The following is a 19,232-nucleotide window of genomic DNA, read 5'->3' on the forward strand; positions in this document are numbered from 1 at the left end:
GCTGCACATTTGACTTTTTTTTATATGCTTGCCTCCCTCTTCCCTTATTATTTTCTCGTCTCTGTTGGAGTTGTCATTGTACAAACGCTGAATTCAATTCAAAAGAAGCCACTATAACGTATTGATGGATTCACAGAATGATTGAAAGATCCATCACAAAAAAATTTCAATATTGGACTTTCCCAATGACTAGCCGGTGGCATCATCTGACAGAGAGAGAGAGAGTGTGAGAGAGAGAGAGAGAGAGAGAGAGAGGGAGAGAGCGAGCGAGAGAGAGAGAGAGAGAGACCTGGAACTACGCCTTTGACATTGATGTGTGTGACTCTGACATAGATCAAAGGATGATGAGTATGTGTTTTAGAATAAAGCAGATCATAGCCACATAGCTCACCTCTTTAAGACAAACATAAAACATTTGTCAGTGAAACCACACACTCACACAAGATACGTCTCTCTGGCAACTTTTGACCGTCACGAGATAATACTCTACAACAACGTTTGTACACAGCTACAGAAGAAAATACTCAACAGAAACCTTGTTTATACACTGCAGTACCTTTTAATCAACATGGAGAGGATCAACAGCTCAAAATATGAGGTAAGACTTTTCTAAGGAGGAGAGAGTTTGAGACAAACTTTACTTAAGTGTTATACTTGTTCAAACCACCTTAGATTTTCTTTCATTTCTTTATCTTATCGAGGGGATGAATTTTCAACAAACCCATCACAATAGTTGTCTGACATTCAGACTGAGTAACATTTTGTGTGTGTATGTAACAGTAGTTTGCCTGACATGCTGCTCCTGTTCACTTTGCTATTATGAATCAGAAGAAACACCTTTTTGGGAGTGTGCTTTAATTTGTTCTTTGTATGTTGTGTCTTTCAGTCACTTGGACAAGTGCAACCCAAAGATTCAACCCAGCGACACAGTTGCAGCAAAAGCAAAATGCTGCAGGACCTCCGTCAAGCCCACCAGGACTCGAAGAGGGAGAATCAGGAGCTGGCAGCTGAAAACACCCGTCTGAAGGAGCTGGAGGCTGAAAACGCCCGTCTGAAGGAGCTAGAGGCTGAAAACGCTCGGCTGGAGGAGCTGGAGGTTAAAAACGCCTTGCTAAGGAGGCTTGAGGTAGAAAACGCCCAGCTGAAGGCTGAAAACAACCGTCTGGGGGAGCTTAAGGCTGGAAAGTACATGCTGATGGGGATGGAAATAGAAAGCAACTGGTTGAAGGCTGAAATCACACGGCTGAAGGCTGAAAACAACCGTCTGGAGGAATCAGAGGCTGAAAATGCCCAGCTGAAGGTAGAAAACGCCCAGCTGAAGGCTGAAAACAACCGTCTGGAGGAGCTGAAGGCTGGAAAGTACATGCTGATGGGGATGGAAATAGAAAGCAACTGGTTGAAGGCTGAAATCACACGGCTGAAGGCTGAAAACGCCCATCTGGAGGAATCAGAGGCTGAAAATGCCCAGCTGAAGGTAGAAAACGGCCAACTGAAGGAGCTGGAGGTAGAAAACGCCCAACTGAAGGCTGAAAACAACCGTCTGGAGGAGCTGAAGGCTGACAACTACAGGCTGGGCAGGATGGAGACAGAAAACATCTGGTTGAAGGCGGAAAAAATGCGTCTTGAGGCGCTGGAGGTAGAAAACACCCATCTGAAGGAGATGGAGGCTGAAAACGCCCATCGGAAGGAGCTAGAGGCTGAAAACGCTCGGCTGGAGGAGCTGGAGGTTAAAAAGGCCTTGCTAAGGAGGCTGGAGGTAGTAAAGAACCAGCTAAAGGGGCTGAAGGTAGGAAACGCCAAGCTAAAGGCAGGAAAGGCCCAGCTAAAGGCTGACAACTACAGGCTGGTGGGGAGGAAGACAGAAAACACCTGGTTGAAGGCGGAAAACAGGCGTCTTGAGGAGCTGGAGGTCGAAAATGCCCAGCTGAAGGGTCTGGAGGTACGTTAAAGATCAGCTCATTCTGATTTGAATAATATTAGATTGTTGATTTGTTTCAGATTCAGACTTTGAAAAAAAGAATAGAGTGAAACTTATGCTGTCTCTGTCTTTTCAGGAACAGGCCTTGAAGACCGAAAGGAAGAAGAGAGATGAGGAGGAGAAGAAAAAAAAGAAGAAGAGAGATGAGGAGGAGAAGAAAGAACGGGAGAAGATAGAGAAGGAGGAGAAGAAAGAAAGGAAGAAGAGAGATGAGGAGGAGAAGATAGAAAGGAAGAAGAGAGATAAGGAGGAGAGCAAGGGGACGATGAAGGGGAGGTTCCGCATTTTTCTCGCCAAATGCTTTAAATTCTGCTAATCTCTGACTTGTACATCTCAAGAAGTCTTCATCTTATCAGCTACTTTTTCTTTATCTTTCGGCTGCTCCCTTTTCGGGGTTGCCACAGCGGATCACCTGTCTCCATCTCACCCTATTCCTTCCTGCCTCCTCTACTGTTACACCAACCATCTCCATATCCTCCTTCACTACATCCATGAACCTTCTCTGAGGTCTTCCTCTTCTCCTTCTACCTGGCAGCTCCATCTCCAACATCCTCTGTCCAATATATCCACTACCCCGTTGGGATTTGTATTTGGTATAGAGGATGATTAAATCTATATGTTTCGTACGAGCATGATTACATAAAATAAAATAGAAGTATCACTCGTGCAATAAAAGAAACACAAAAACTAAGTCAAGCTATTATGTCTTACCAAGATTATCAGTAACACTATCACAGATTACAATATTATAAACAAAATCCAATAATATGCAAATATATAAGAAAAGACATAAGAATGTATCACACTGCAGCTCCTCCGCAGCGTCGACTCTCAGAGTAGTGTCGATGGTATGCTGACTCTGGACATGTTATCACAATGTCCTTGTTCAGAGTCCTTCGGTCAATTCTTATTGTCCATGTTTGAGTGTCTGAATCCCTTTAGCACATCGAGGTCCCTGAACAAATAATCACCCTCACAGTGGTCTTCCCCCAATATTGTTCTAGAAGGGAAGAAAAGAAAACACCAAACAGTATCTTTTGCAGAAATAACAGATGTAAAAATTTGGTTCTGCACCATCCAAGTTCTACTCTGTTTACGATGTGGTACACGAAAAGTCACTTCATACAAGTTATCAATAGCCTCATGTTCACGCTTACCCAAGTCCTTCATGTACTCATCACAATCTGATATTCCCATAAGCATCCCAGGCCCATTATAATTATCATTTGAACAAAAACAGCCGTTAGCCCTCACGGATGCCACATCCATTGCATCAGGGACCGCCGTTATCATATTTTCCTGCCGATCAAATCAATTCATATATGGTAAAAATCTCCCAACCAAAAACAATTAAGTCTAGGTCTAAACAGATGCACTGACAAAGCCATCACTTTATCCTTTGCTGATTGCTGCTGATACAACAGCCATGATAGTGCATAAGATTGACACACACACTGGTTAGTGGTTCTGGCGCCGTCTCCAAAATTGAAGGCCATGTGCCTGGTGATGGAACTTTTATCACACATGGACAGTTCAATTTCCTAACCGATCTTACGGAATGAGATAACTGCTGGAACCATAAGTTCCTTCCTGTCCATGGGTCTGCAATTTGTAACACCAAAAAATCAAATCCAAATGCCTTCCACTTAGTCTCTCTGTTCTGTAATGTATGGGATTGATCAGTCATATCTCCTGGTGTCCGGTCAGAATCAAAAAACGTATTTTTCACATCTGAAATAGTTTTCAGAGCTGTCACAGATGAATCTACATCATTGTCTTCCACCATCTGAAAAATCTCATCACTGTTCATACTGGGCTCTATCTTTAACATTCGCTTCTGTGTTTCATCTACTTCCCCCCTAAATTCCAAAGATGTCATAACAAGTGTCTGCGTCATATTTACAAATTTCGTAGACGTCAAAGATGTTGTCACTGTTTTAGTATTCATCCTCTATAAAGTCATAGCTCTAGCGGTAGCCTCAGTTGATGTATTAACACTCTTAGTTGTTTCCCCAACAACTTGGAGTTCTAAACTCTTATTTTCATCTATGACCACTAGAGTCACTATACTAACTCTGAGTCCCAACTCTGACCCTTAACTCACAAACTGTGGATCATAAAAAGAACATTTATAATCACCTTGATCTTCCTGCTGGGGCCTATATGCATAAATGCTACAATCTCCTTCAACCTTCAGTCTTCTCTTGTCGTTAATGAACACATACTTTCCTAATGATAATGTGCTTGACAGATCTAAAATTCTGCCATGACCATCTTCCCCGTGGGCTCTAAGCTTCCCTTCACCAATGTTTTCTCCTGTACACTGGCATGGAAGCTGAACTGATTTCCCCAAGGTCACTTCAACCCTAACTCTCGTGACGTTTCGGTGTGAGCCTTTTCCGAACTGGTCTTGGACTCCTTTGTCTAACTGAATATCTTGCAGTGGAATCATAGCCCTTTGTAAGCACATACTGGCATTGGCAGCTACAAAACAGAGAGCAACAGCAGCGCAGTAGAGAACTCCTCGACCTCTCCACCTTCAACTCTCAGGCCTCTCAATGAGTCTGAAGCTAAACCTGTGCCTCCAGTTCCACAGGCTCTCAGAAAAGCAGTTTCTGATGAGGATGATGATGAAGATACAATCAGCATTGTGGAGATCGGCTACCCCATGCTGATCGAGCAGCTGAAGGCCCACAGGTGTTTGGAGCTCTACATGGTTTACTCTGAAAAGTACTTGAAGAAAACGACAGAGAATGGGGTGCAGGGACAGAAGATGGGCTTGCAAGGGTTATTAGCTGCGCTCACTAGTACTATAGTGATGCTACTGAACAGCAATGTGCCAACAATGCTGCACATTTGACTTTTTTTTATATGCTTGCCTCCCTCTTCCCTTATTATTTTCTCGTCTCTGTTGGAGTTGTCATTGTACAAACGCTGAATTCAATTCAAAAGAAGCCACTATAACGTATTGATGGATTCACAGAATGATTGAAAGATCCATCACAAAAAAATTTCAATATTGGACTTTCCCAATGACCAGCCGGTGGCATCATCTGACAGAGAGAGAGAGAGTGTGAGAGAGAGAGAGAGAGAGAGAGAGAGAGGGAGAGAGCGAGCGAGAGAGAGAGAGAGAGAGACCTGGAACTACGCCTTTGACATTGATGTGTGTGACTCTGACATAGATCAAAGGATGATGAGTATGTGTTTTAGAATAAAGCAGATCATAGCCACATAGCTCACCTCTTTAAGACAAACATAAAACATTTGTCAGTGAAACCACACACTCACACAAGATACGTCTCTCTGGCAACTTTTGACCGTCACGAGATAATACTCTACAACAACGTTTGTACACAGCTACAGAAGAAAATACTCAACAGAAACCTTGTTTATACACTGCAGTACCTTTTAATCAACATGGAGAGGATCAACAGCTCAAAATATGAGGTAAGACTTTTCTAAGGAGGAGAGAGTTTGAGACAAACTTTACTTAAGTGTTATACTTGTTCAAACCACCTTAGATTTTCTTTCATTTCTTTATCTTATCGAGGGGATGAATTTTCAACAAACCCATCACAATAGTTGTCTGACATTCAGACTGAGTAACATTTTGTGTGTGTATGTAACAGTAGTTTGCCTGACATGCTGCTCCTGTTCACTTTGCTATTATGAATCAGAAGAAACACCTTTTTGGGAGTGTGCTTTAATTTGTTCTTTGTATGTTGTGTCTTTCAGTCACTTGGACAAGTGCAACCCAAAGATTCAACCCAGCGACACAGTTGCAGCAAAAGCAAAATGCTGCAGGACCTCCGTCAAGCCCACCAGGACTCGAAGAGGGAGAATCAGGAGCTGGCAGCTGAAAACACCCGTCTGAAGGAGCTGGAGGCTGAAAACGCCCGTCTGAAGGAGCTAGAGGCTGAAAACGCTCGGCTGGAGGAGCTGGAGGTTAAAAACGCCTTGCTAAGGAGGCTTGAGGTAGAAAACGCCCAGCTGAAGGCTGAAAACAACCGTCTGGGGGAGCTTAAGGCTGGAAAGTACATGCTGATGGGGATGGAAATAGAAAGCAACTGGTTGAAGGCTGAAATCACACGGCTGAAGGCTGAAAACAACCGTCTGGAGGAATCAGAGGCTGAAAATGCCCAGCTGAAGGTAGAAAACGCCCAGCTGAAGGCTGAAAACAACCGTCTGGAGGAGCTGAAGGCTGGAAAGTACATGCTGATGGGGATGGAAATAGAAAGCAACTGGTTGAAGGCTGAAATCACACGGCTGAAGGCTGAAAACGCCCATCTGGAGGAATCAGAGGCTGAAAATGCCCAGCTGAAGGTAGAAAACGGCCAACTGAAGGAGCTGGAGGTAGAAAACGCCCAACTGAAGGCTGAAAACAACCGTCTGGAGGAGCTGAAGGCTGACAACTACAGGCTGGGCAGGATGGAGACAGAAAACATCTGGTTGAAGGCGGAAAAAATGCGTCTTGAGGCGCTGGAGGTAGAAAACACCCATCTGAAGGAGATGGAGGCTGAAAACGCCCATCGGAAGGAGCTAGAGGCTGAAAACGCTCGGCTGGAGGAGCTGGAGGTTAAAAAGGCCTTGCTAAGGAGGCTGGAGGTAGTAAAGGACCAGCTAAAGGGGCTGAAGGTAGGAAACGCCAAGCTAAAGGCAGGAAAGGCCCAGCTAAAGGCTGACAACTACAGGCTGGTGGGGAGGAAGACAGAAAACACCTGGTTGAAGGCGGAAAACAGGCGTCTTGAGGAGCTGGAGGTCGAAAATGCCCAGCTGAAGGGTCTGGAGGTACGTTAAAGATCAGCTCATTCTGATTTGAATAATATTAGATTGTTGATTTGTTTCAGATTCAGACTTTGAAAAAAAGAATAGAGTGAAACTTATGCTGTCTCTGTCTTTTCAGGAACAGGCCTTGAAGACCGAAAGGAAGAAGAGAGATGAGGAGGAGAAGAAAAAAAAGAAGAGAGATGAGGAGGAGAAGAAAGAACGGGAGAAGATAGAGAAGGAGGAGAAGAAAGAAAGGAAGAAGAGAGATGAGGAGGAGAAGATAGAAAGGAAGAAGAGAGATAAGGAGGAGAGCAAGGGGACGATGAGGGGGAGGTTCCGCATTTTTCTCGCCAAATGCTTTAAATTCTGCTAATCTCTGACTTGTACATCTCAAGAAGTCTTCATCTTATCAGCTACTTTTTCTTTATCTTTCGGCTGCTCCCTTTTCGGGGTTGCCACAGCGGATCACCTGTCTCCATCTCACCCTATTCCCTGCCTCCTCTACTGTTACACCAACCATCTCCATATCCTCCTTCACTACATCCATGAACCTTCTCTGAGGTCTTCCTCTTCTCCTTCTACCTGGCAGCTCCATCTCCAACATCCTCTGTCCAATATATCCACTACCCCGTTGGGATTTGTATTTGGTATAGAGGATGATTAAATCTATATGTTTCGTACGAGCATGATTACATAAAATAAAATAGAAGTATCACTCGTGCAATAAAAGAAACACAAAAACTAAGTCAAGCTATTATGTCTTACTAAGATTATCAGTAACACTATCACAGATTACAATATTATAAACAAAATCCAATAATATGCAAATATATAAGAAAAGACATAAGAATGTATCACACTGCAGCTCCTCCGCAGCGTCGACTCTCAGAGTAGTGTCGATGGTATGTTGACTCTGGACATGTTATCACAATGTCCTTGTTCAGAGTCCTTCGGTCAATTCTTATTGTCCATGTTTGAGTGTCTGAATCCCTTTAGCACATCGAGGTCCCTGAACAAATAATCACCCTCACAGTGGTCTTCCCCCAATATTGTTCTAGAAGGGAAGAAAAGAAAACACCAAACAGTATCTTTTGCAGAAATAACAGATGTAAAAATTTGGTTCTGCACCATCCAAGTTCTACTCTGTTTACGATGTGGTACACGAAAAGTCACTGCATACAAGTTATCAATAGCCTCATGTTCACGCTTACCCAAGTCCTTCATGTACTCGTCACAATCTGATATTCCCATAAGCATCCCAGGCCCATTATACAAAAACAGCTGTTAGCCCTCACGGATGCCACATCCATTGCATCAGGGACCGCCGTTATCATATTTTCCTGCCGATCAAATCAATTCATATATGGTAAAAATCTCCCAACCAAAAACAATTAAGTCTAGGTCTAAACAGATGCACTGACAAAGCCATCACTTTATCCTTTGCTGATTGCTGCTGATACAACAGCCATGATAGTGCATAAGATTGACACTGACTGGTTAGTGGTTCTGGTTCCGTCTCCAAAATTGAAGGCCATGTGCCTGGTGATGGAACTTTTACCACACATGGACAGTTCAATTTCCTAACCGATCTTACGATCCAGACGGGTTTGTTGTAGAATTTTACAAAACATGTTCAAACCTAATAACACCACATTTGGTTGATGTCTACAGCGAATCCTTTAATAGTGGCAGATTGCCTCCAACCCTATTAGAAGCCAATATCTCTCTTTTATTAAAAAAAGACAAGGACCTCCTTGAATGCAGCAACTATAGGCCCATCTCACTTTTAAATGTGGACCAAAAGATTCTCGCCAAGGTCCTAGCCACTCTTCTGTGTCACTCTCGTCACGCTGATAACTTGCTATTATATGTGTCAAACCCAGCCTCAGATACTCCGGTTACAAGTTAAATTTGAACAAAAGTGAGCTTCTTCCTATCAATGAACTGTCTAAGAAGATGCCATCATCCTCTTTCCCATTTATAGTTATTTCAGAGGGGTTTCTGTATCTTGGCATATTTGTAACTGCTTCTTTCAAGGACCTTTTTAATAAAAAATTTTGCCCCCTCATTGATAAGTGCAAGCTAGATCTGACCCATTGGTCCTCCCTCCCTCTCTCCCCCTAAATTTCTCAATTTGTTCCAACATATTCCGATTTTTATCAGACGGTCCTTCTTCTAGCAGCTAGACCAAACACTCTTGTTGTTTCTGTGATTGAGAAAGCCGCCCCGTATTAGAAAAAATGTTTTACAGCTCCCCAAAAAGCAGGGCAGTCTTGCACTACCCAACCCTATCCAATACTATTGGGCATGACAAAATCAGTCATCGGCTTGAAAGTGGAGCCAACGCAGGCCCCTCATGGGCTCTGATAGAAATACGGTCCTCAAAGTTTTCCCTATAGTCCCTCCTTCATGGAACCCTGTTGTTACTAACTCACTGAAAATTTGGAATCAGTTTCGTAAACACTACGGCTTGAATGAACCTTCAACTACCTGGCGAAACAAAGGTTTATTACATGTCAAAGACCTTTACAAAGAAAACATATTTACCTATTTTACAGAGCTCGCAACCAGGTTTGAATTACCCCACTCACTTTATTCGTTTTCTCCAGGCCAGGCACTTTGTCCAAACTACCTACCCTCACTTCCCCAACCACCTGCCTGGGTCTCAGATTGATTCCTTGCTCACCCTCGATCCTACACAAAAGCGCTCCATCTCTGTGATTTACAATTCCATTGACTCCCTTAACCCCGATCAAACTGCTCGCTGAAGCAGACTTGGGAGCAGGAAATAGGAGCTCCAATCTCAGACAATCAATGGGACCAAATCCTTAAACTAGTTCATACGTCCTCTTTATTTGCCAGGCACAGCTTATTACAATGTAAAGTTCTTTTCAGGGTACACTACACAAACATCCGACTGGCGAAGATTTACCCAGGCACCAGTGACAGTTATAATAGATGTAAGCAGTCTCTTGCTAATCACATACACATGTTTTGGTCTTGCTCGAACCTCACTGGCTTTTGGCGCCAAATTTTTGATACACTTGCAACAGTGCTTGATATGGATCTTAACCCTGAACCTTGCACAGCCTTGTTTGGCTCTCCCCCACTTACGACACCTAATCTCCCTGGATCAAAATGCCAGGTATTGGCCTTTACAACCCTATTGGCCATATTTGATTGTTATTTTGTTTAAGTGGAAACATGTTCTCCCACCCTCATGCAACAGCTGGCTTAGAGAGGTCCTAACTCACATCAAACTGGCGGGTTCTGATAACGCTTTTATCAAAACATGGCAACCCTTAAACAGAATTACTATTTACCCAGAAAGTGACTAGATGTCCCCCCCAATTCCGTTGTATTCTGTTGTACTCTTTCTTTTTTTTAGATAGAATTATTTTTTCTATTGTTTATTTATTTTTATTTATTTAACTATTTTATTTTATTTTATTTTTTTGTGTGTTTCCCTAACAGTGGGTGGGAAGGGATAAGGGTTTATTGTGGTTCGTAGAAGCCGTTTGGGCTCAGTTCAAGTTCGGTACCTCTCCCAATATACATTGTGTAGGACAGCCAACAGCTACTTTTCAATAGCATATTTTGCACACACTGTATATGTGAACTACTGTTATATGTGAATGAAAAAACTAATAAAAAGATTTAAAAAAAAAAAGAAGCCACTATAACGTATTGATGGATTCAGAGAACGATTGAAAGTCTAAATGTTTCATATAAAAACATGATTAAATCTATATGTTTCATATGAGCATGATTAAATCTGTTTCATATAGAACATGATTACATCTTTGTGTTTCATATGAGCATGATTAAATCTGTTTCATATAGAACATGATTAAATCTATGTTTCATATAGATCATGATTAAATCTTCATGTTTCATATAAACATGATTTAATCTATGTGTCATATCAAAACCTGATGAAAAGATATATGTTTTATGGAAACATGTTTTATAGAAACATGTTTTATGGAAACATGTTTTATGGAAACATGTTTTATAGAACATGTTTTATGGAAACATGTTTTATGGAAACATGTTTTATAGAAACATGTTTTATGGAAACCTCTCCTGCGGGTCCAGCCTCACACTCCTCCCGCTGATGTCGATTGGCTCCTCGACATGTGCAGCACTCTTGTGATTGGACAGTGCGCAGTGGGGCGGAGCTTCAGTCGAGTTAACCATGAACAAACAACTGTCGATTCAGATTCAGAATCAGATTCAGATTCTGGATCAAACCTCGGGTTTAACTCAACCTGCAGTCGTAGCTCAGGTTAACCATCGAGTCACTGAGCCCGAACTCATCCGGATAAACAGCTCACCTGTCATCGTGCTATAGACCCAGAACCCCTCGCGCGGTGTTACGTCGCCTGGACCGAGCGGTGGAAACGTCTCCATCGATTTCCTGACGGTGAGTTACGATGTGGATGTGAAGAGAAAGAAGAAGAAGAGAGCAGCCATCAGTGTTTCCATGAAAGGAGCACACAGTTCACTGCTGTCAGGTTCAGTCTGTACACTGTCAGTGTCCACTCACAGACTGACTGTGAGGCAGGTTAGATGGTGTTGTTTGAATGTAAAAATGGTTGAATTACAGGAGAATTAAAGGTGAATTATAGGTGCGAACAGATCAGTCTAATAAATGCACTGACCTGTGATCTACTCTCTGATTTTTTCGTTTGAGATGGGGATGTTATACTAATAATATAAAATAATCTCAGTCTGCGTAAGGCTTTAATCATTACAGTTGTATATGATGAACAAGACGTAGTTAGGTCTGTAAATGGCCACACAGATTAGTGATAAACATGCCTGAGGTATGTGTTACTTCCTCAGCATTGTGTTTCCTCTCCTCTTCATTTATGTATGCGTGTACTGGTTTATTCAGAACATTGGCAGGTTTACTGGTCATGACAGACACAAGTTATAAATCAGATCAGGAATATGCAAATAGGATGCACGGACAGTAAATAATCTACCATTAAAACACAGAGCCCACACTAATAAAATACTTCTCCTGGTGCAGAAAAGCAGAATCTTAAAGAGGTTAAAGGGAATATTTGGGGAATACTTTTTATCAGAGTAGATTTACACAGAACAGTTTATATCAGCGTCATATCATCTTATTGATAAAAGCAGCAAATGCAAAGGAGAGAAATATTTATGTGTATATGTATGAACAGGCTTCAGAGATTTTTTTGAAAATGTATGTTTGGTTTTTGGATGAAGGTCTGATCAAACTGGAGATGATACTTTGTGCTCATGGAGTTTATTATCAGCATTTCTCACAATTTTCAATTGTTCTTAGGGGAATTAATTATATAAGATAATCGTATTAATTGACGATGAAACTATTTATTCATCATATCTATTATTTGTGATTACAATGATTCAAATAGTTGTGAAATCCTCATCGTCCAGGGTACACTTTGTTATTTCAAGCTTATCTCGGGCCCCATTTTAGAACCACAACTCTGGGTTTAAACCGTGTGGTGAACGAGGTGAGCAGGACTACGTGGTTCAAAAACATATTTGACAAAAATCTAATGAATATGGTGCCATGGTATATTGTTTCCACTGTATTCAATAAACAGGTGAACAGAGGACCTGGCTCACACAATATAATAACAGAAATAGTAAAGTTGATCCTATGTTCCCAGTATTATCAGCTCAGTGTAATTTATAAAAGGTGAATGTTGATTAATGTTTGAGCTGCAACTCCAAAAGGCAGACCGCTCTTGCAAAAACTTTGTAAAAATGATAAAGTATAATGACATATTTTCCTCACCCATCTAATTTTCCTTTTTCCCTCCCTGACTCTTCTTGCAGGGTGAAGATGAAGCTTTATTCATTACCTGTGCTGTGTCTGTCACTTATTTTGTTTCACACCCATTCATCACTGGCTAAGAGAGGAGGTGGCAGCTTTGGGAAAGGCTTCAGCTCCAAGAAATTCCCAACATGGAACCGTGGCAACACTAATACAGGCAGTAAAAATAATCAGGGCTCCAGCTCTAGGGGTGGATACCCCAAACAGTCTGGACACAACAATCAAGGAGGCTACCCTCCGCAGTCAGGCAGACCTGCATATCCAGGAAGTTACCCTCGGCAGCAGGGTGGAGTGGGGTATCCAGCACATGGCTCCCCATATGGAAGAGGTTATGGAGGTTACGGAGGATATCCAGGTGGATATATCAACCAAAACCCAAACAACAAAATCCTGAGCCCTCACTATGGAGGCAGCTTTGGATACGGGGGCCATGGCGTGAGAGGTGGCTCTCCCTTCTCCCACTCAGTTCAGGCAATGGGTGTTTATCCCCAAGATAGATCCAGAGGGTTTGGGCGCAGCGCAGTGATGGCAGCAGCTGGAGGTGCCATGGCAGGAATGGCCCTGGGCTACGGGCTGGGGAGGTTCCCTCGTCCTCACTTCCCCTTCCACAGCTCCCAGGAGGAGTACTACTACAACCACTACATGTACAGGAAATATGGTGTCAGGTCTACTGATACCGATGACTATGGCCGAGACTACAGGTACAGCAAAACCCCTGAGACCTACGACAGCTTCATGGACTCGTGCATGAAGAGAACAGACCTTCTGCCGGTTAAGAATCAAAAGCCAAAACTCAACCCAGCTGCCACAACCACCACAGCTACACCTGCTGTCGTCACGGCAGCACCAGACACTGTCACAGATAACAACACGACAGACACCAACAGCAGCGCAGCAGAAAACTCCTCCACTCCCTCACCTTCAACTCCCCACGCTCCTAATCAGCCTGAAGCCCGTCCTGGGCCTCCAGCTTCACAGGCCGTCAGCGAGGACGACGACACAGTCAGCATCATGGAGATAGGTTACCCGGCACTGATCGAGCAGCTGAAGGCCCGCAGGTGTTTGGAGCTGTACATGGTTTACTCTGAAAAGTACTTGAAGAGAGAAACAGGAGGGGCGAAGGGACTGGAGATGGGATATCGAGGGTTTTTCACAGTGGTCACCAGTGCTGTACTGATGCTACTGAACAGCAACATGCTAATATTTTAGGTTCCATGTTTGAATTTTCAAAGTGAATGTAAGTTGGTAAATCAAAGAGCCACAGTTTTTTTTTTTTAAACAGTCACAAAATCAGGTAAAAAAATCTAAATATCAATAAAAGAGTTAAAATGTCAAGAATGCAGTCAAACTGAATCAGATACATTCAGAATAAATGTGAAATCTCGATCCTAAACACTTGTGGTGATCAGCGTTAAGACTTTGATGTGATTGTGCCGAAAAAAGTCTACTACTGATTTAGATCCACTTATTCTCAGCATTTCAAAAATGAAATGTAAAAGGGAGAAACAATCTTCCTCCTCACTTTTTCCTTACAGTGCTTTTTTAAATTATTCATATATTCAGTGAGAGTGGTCTCGGCACAGATCTTTTTCTTAATATTTATGAATATTTCCAAGTTGTGTATTTTTTAATATCCGTCTTGTCCTCTTCTTATGTGTGTCTCACACTATCAGCTGAATGTATTGTCATCAAGCTTGGATATCGCAATATGTACAGTAACTTTTCTAATCTTGATGTATCGTGAGGAGTTCTAATTCACAAACAGTTCATAGTAGAATTTTCTAAAACAAATACGAATCACAGATACGTTAAAAACTTTTCCTACCAAGCATCATTTAAGATTTTAATGTGAACATGGATGATTTTTAAGAAACTACAGTACAAAAACATTCAAGCTGTTTTTGTGATCTGTGGTTAAATATTATTATTAATACACATTATGCTTGTCTGGTCAAACAGACTTAACTTTACTCATTTGAGTTTTGTTGTATGACAACAAGCATGATATTGAAAAAAAACTTTTGATGAGATGCATTTGATGAACTCCTGTGAAACCAAAAGTGAAGTTGAGATAATCTGAGGAAATTTTTATTAATGGCTCAAACTCTAATTATTTTACACATGTTAACCGTATCATAAAATTACATTTGCGGTGTTTAATTAATTTATCTGAATTGATTTTAAAGGAATGCTGTAGAAAGAAATGTCACTCTTTTCTGATTCAGTGTGTGTTCTCTCAATTAACTGTTTATTGATGGGAAGGTTGATTTATTATGTATTGTTTCTAATGTGGTGTGAGCCCTAATAAAGACAAAAATGGGAAACTTGAATAATTCAAAATGAAAACTTTCAAAGAAAAGAGCTTAACTGCACTTTAAAAAGTATTAATTTTCGTTTTAGTAGTTTGTATCTATAAAAGCTGTAGCATTAATGTTTTAATGAAACAATTTGAAATTCATTGCATAAAATTATATTGACCCATGACAATGTTTTTCATCTTATCCTGTTATCCTAAAATCATGTAAATGACCTTGTTTCCTTGTGATAGTGGCATAACAAGTTCATAGTTATTGATTTTGAGCACTTACAAGAGGAAATCCTCTTTAACTTTAATGTTGGTTTACAAAACATTTGCTTGCACCTCAGTAATTTGTTGTAAAACACACAGGTAGGGATGTAAAGTGGCAAATAAAGTGTATAAAATAGCAGAGGATGTAAATACTCATGTACCTTAAGTACTATTAGAATTGTTCTGATCTTATTTACACCTCTGCAACCTGCAGTTTTCATTCTTCCCCTTTGGCAAAATATGAAAGAGTTCTAGTTTCCAAAAACATCAGGAGAGTCTGACTTTATTTGACACAGACAACAGCTCTGGGTTACATGTGAACTTTCACAGAGTCATAGGTCGAGTCTGTTGTGGCAACATCTTAGAATAAAGAAGTACATGAGGGCTGTGTCAATGCCTCTTTGTGTTTCAGGTCTGAGATATGGAAGTGTGACCATCAATATCAGACTCTGAGATGATTACCACTGTGTTTTAGAGGCGTGACAAGAAAGAAACTCTGAGCACATGATGTTAAGTCTGCAGACTGTTAAAATTAGACTGTTATGGCTGAGTCATGCAGCAAACCCCCTCACCCTTAAAAAACCCAAGTAAAATGGCATATACTTCTGCCAAAGGCCATTAGTCCCATTAAATTAATTCAAGGGGGAACCAAATTTCACACATTCAATATTAGTTCCCTTATCATGCTTGATTCATTAGATCCATGAATTCTTCCATTGAGAGTATGGGAAAATGTAAAACTCAAAATATTCCGGATCTGCCCCAAAGTGGAATGTTTTGTTTTCTCTACTCGTCTTTCCAGCAAGTTTCATGGAAATCTGTTCAGTAGTTTTTACATAATCCTTCTGAAAAACAAACAAACAAGGGGACAGGAGTGAAAACAAGCTCCACTGTGGAGGCAAATCATCGGGATCTTAATGTGCGTTCCCAGTAGATCATTCATATTAACACGTGTTCTCGTCTCATCACAATAGACACACACACAAAAAATCAACAGAAATGTTTTTTCTAAGTTTTTTTTACTTTTACAACAGTTAAACATGGGACATTTCTGTCTTTTACATAAAAATCTACAAATTGGCATAAAACACATATTTAATTAGGTCAAATATACTGTAAATATGCAAATGATCTGAAAATGACAATTATTCTGTTATTATGAAATAGACTGAGATGGTGTCATCATATGAAGTTTACAGCTGCTCTTAAACTCTGGTCCTGAGGTAGATTAAACCAGATTACACAACTAATCTATTCCTGTTCCAAAGTTTGTTTATAAACAATGTGTTATACTGTCATCACTAAAATCATCATGATCATTACTGCAATCATCAAAAGTATAAAAACACTGGACACATTAAAAGGAGAAACAGGAGTGTGGGATTGAATTCAGTTATTCATTGAGTTAAATTACCTCACAACTCTGACAAATATCTACAGGAAGTGGTTTCTGAGTTCATCAGTGACTGGAGGATAAATGAGTCGAACTCCTCTTCTCGTCTGTGTGGAGGGTCAGTGAAGACTCAGTGAAACCAGCTGGCCGCAGACTCTCGGGTCATATTTAGCTTTAAACTGTCTCACTGTCAGGTCATGGGTTATTTTTGCTCAGGGGTTCCAGGGTCTGTTTTGTGAAACCTGCTGTCGCCATCTCTACATGACTGCCACCCAGTGGCCCATCAGCAGGGACGTCAGGGAGCCAATCACAACGATGATGCTGTTGTAGATGGGGCCACTAGATGCTCCAACGTAGTACTCCATATCTCCAGAGCCCTCAGAATCATAGCCAGACCTGGAGCCACCACCACCTCCGTATCGTGGGTATCCAAACCCTCCTCCATACCCTCCTCCATATCCACCATATCCTCCTCCATATCCTCCTCCATACCCTCCTCCATACCCGTACCCAGGGCGGCTCAAAGCAGATCCCAGCATTGATCCTCCAAGGGCACCTACTGCAGCCGCCCCGGCTACTTTCCCTGCACTGGGACCACTGCTCTGCACGGGTCTGTAGGCATGGCCGCCGCCACCACCGCCCCAGCCCCGGCTGGAGCCTCCTCTACCTCCGCCAAAGCCACCTCGGCCAAAGCCACCTCCTCCACGACGGGCCTCTGAGCTGGGTAGAAGTGTGGCAAAAAGCAGCAGGCACAAAGCCACAGTGAGGGGCGTCTTCTGAAGGCCCAGCATCACAACTTTCTGTGAAAATAGGAAACATCATTAACATGTTAGAGACTCACTGACTTTTTCGTTTTTGAATACATTATTAATCACAGCTGTCTGCTCAGTGAAGGACTATGACAATCTATTTAAATGAAATATAGAATGAAATGGACGTACTCAAGTGAGGCAGAAGTGCTTGAGGATTGTACTTCAGTTAAGTGCTTGAGTAAATGCACTTAATATTCCACCACTGGTTCCTGGGACACACGGTGCTCAACATAAACTCACTGATGAGATGTTCTCATTGCAGCTTTTGTTCCTGCTGCGTTGTATTTTTACTCTTCTGATAAATTTAGAGCAGAACAGATCACGGCTCCTAATCCAGCTTTGACAAACATCTTAAACGTCACTGCCGCTGACATGGGATCAGATAGCTTTCATCTCTAATGCCCTTTAATTGGGATCTGGTGGATTCAGACCCAATGCTTTAGATAAACAGTTGTTATTTGCATTGAATAAAAGTTTAGTCTGAAAAGTATGACATGAATACAAATAAAATATGAAACCAAGGAAGTTAGAGCCATGAAACAACAGGTATACAACATGATATTACATTATGTCTTAGACATGAATATAAACAAATATAAATATAAGAGATTACACTATATGGCATCACATACAATAAACCTGATGTGTTATATACACAAAATAACTAATAAGTGTTTTTGCTTTATTCTTCTAGAAGAAATGATGTACTTTATACACTACTATATTAATTTAACAGCATTAGTCACTAATTACTTTTCAGATTGTAAATTTTGTAAATGATGGATTATTATTAATAAAAGAACACAATAGTTTATGAAGCATTTAAACTGACTCAACAGCAAAATGCAAATTAATCATTAAAACATTTAATGTCATGTTAAGTAAAATGGCCATGAGTTCTGTTTGTTTTCTATTATGTTGTAAATACTTCTGTACTGACACATTGTTAAAACTTAAATGCAGGATTTTTTTTTTTACTTTTAACTGAGTATTTTGATGTTAAACTTAAATAAACAACTTATATAATACCACCACAGTCCTCAGTTTATTTCCAGTGAGCAGTATGACATCACTTGCTCTGTGGTCAACAAACTGTACATTCTAATCTTCGTCCTCTTAAAAGATGAGTTGAGCTATAATTACTCTGGGTTACGCAGTTTGACAATAATCCAGTGACTCACTCACAGCTACAGTAACTTCCAATAATGAATTTGATTACGTTTGAAACACTCTGATGTTTCCCAGGCTAGAAACTGTGCTTTTCAAGGGGTGGGGCCTAACTTGTTCTGAGGAAGATGTTTGAAATAACATTACATCCAAACTAAGGGGAAATTCACAAGAGAGGAATATAAAGAACACATTTCCCACCTGCTGAAAATCTTCAGAAAAGCTTATATGAAATAAGAAACAAATCTTAAGTGTAAAAATGTATCTTAGAATGAGCGATCTCACCTGTTGAGCAGTTGTGTGAAACAGAAGTGAAGCAGTGGAGCAGTTCAGGTGATGATCTTCTTTCACAAAGTGTGTGTGTCTGCAGCTCAGACTCCTCGGACCGTCAGTGACGAAGTGTGTTTCAAGGCCAGTCTGTTATCCTCCAGACAATCTCAATCAGTGGAGTGGATCACTTAGACGCAGCCCTGCTCATTGGCTGAGTGCACAGTAAGCTGCTGCAACACCAACATCACACATAAATACCTGTGTGTGTGTGTGTGTGTGTGTGTGTGTGTGTTTCTAATTTGTCTGTATTATTTAACCCCACCTGCTGGAAAAAACCAGAGCCTGATGCAACACAGTCTCTTTACAGCTTCGACTACGACGAATGTTTCATGTCCTCTGTCGGAGAAAATTGTTCCATTACGTCATTTTAAATTCAA

At 41.2% G+C, this 19,232-nt stretch overlaps 5 protein-coding genes across 5 annotated transcripts; 4 read left to right on the forward strand and 1 right to left on the reverse strand.

Moving 5' to 3' along the window:
- The first annotated feature begins 1,201 nt into the window (after positions 1-1,201).
- LOC138407390 (myb/SANT-like DNA-binding domain-containing protein 4) lies at positions 1,202-1,640 on the forward strand. The gene is made up of 2 exons (XM_069523054.1): positions 1,202-1,569; positions 1,628-1,640. Exons 1-2 carry the CDS (start codon positions 1,202-1,204, stop codon positions 1,638-1,640), a joined length of 381 nt encoding a protein of 126 aa, XP_069379155.1.
- On the forward strand, positions 1,641-2,447 carry LOC138407384 (uncharacterized). Its single transcript, XM_069523047.1, has 2 exons — positions 1,641-1,939; positions 2,055-2,447. Exons 1-2 carry the CDS (start codon positions 1,661-1,663, stop codon positions 2,292-2,294), a joined length of 519 nt encoding a protein of 172 aa, XP_069379148.1. The 5' UTR covers positions 1,641-1,660; the 3' UTR covers positions 2,295-2,447.
- A 566-nt stretch (positions 2,448-3,013) lies between these two features.
- LOC138407391 (girdin-like) lies at positions 3,014-7,118 on the forward strand. Its single transcript, XM_069523055.1, has 3 exons — positions 3,014-5,425; positions 5,714-6,766; positions 6,882-7,118. Exons 1-3 carry the CDS (start codon positions 5,396-5,398, stop codon positions 7,116-7,118), a joined length of 1,320 nt encoding a protein of 439 aa, XP_069379156.1. The 5' UTR covers positions 3,014-5,395.
- A 3,804-nt stretch (positions 7,119-10,922) lies between these two features.
- Positions 10,923-14,924, forward strand: LOC109636966 (uncharacterized). Its single transcript, XM_069523040.1, has 2 exons — positions 10,923-11,171; positions 12,587-14,924. Exon 2 carries the CDS (start codon positions 12,594-12,596, stop codon positions 13,791-13,793), a length of 1,200 nt encoding a protein of 399 aa, XP_069379141.1. The 5' UTR covers positions 10,923-11,171; positions 12,587-12,593; the 3' UTR covers positions 13,794-14,924.
- Positions 14,925-16,153: 1,229 nt separating this feature from the next.
- sprn2 (shadow of prion protein 2) lies at positions 16,154-19,025 on the reverse strand. Its single transcript, XM_069523046.1, has 2 exons — positions 18,811-19,025; positions 16,154-17,346 (listed from the first exon to the last, which is right to left on the reverse strand). Exon 2 carries the CDS (start codon positions 17,335-17,337, stop codon positions 16,804-16,806), a length of 534 nt encoding a protein of 177 aa, XP_069379147.1. The 5' UTR covers positions 17,338-17,346; positions 18,811-19,025; the 3' UTR covers positions 16,154-16,803.
- Between the last annotated feature and the right edge of the window lie 207 nt (positions 19,026-19,232).

The sequence above is a fragment of the Paralichthys olivaceus genome, chromosome 4 (genome assembly GCF_024713975.1).
Source record: "Paralichthys olivaceus isolate ysfri-2021 chromosome 4, ASM2471397v2, whole genome shotgun sequence".
Lineage (NCBI taxonomy): Eukaryota > Metazoa > Chordata > Actinopteri > Pleuronectiformes > Paralichthyidae > Paralichthys > Paralichthys olivaceus.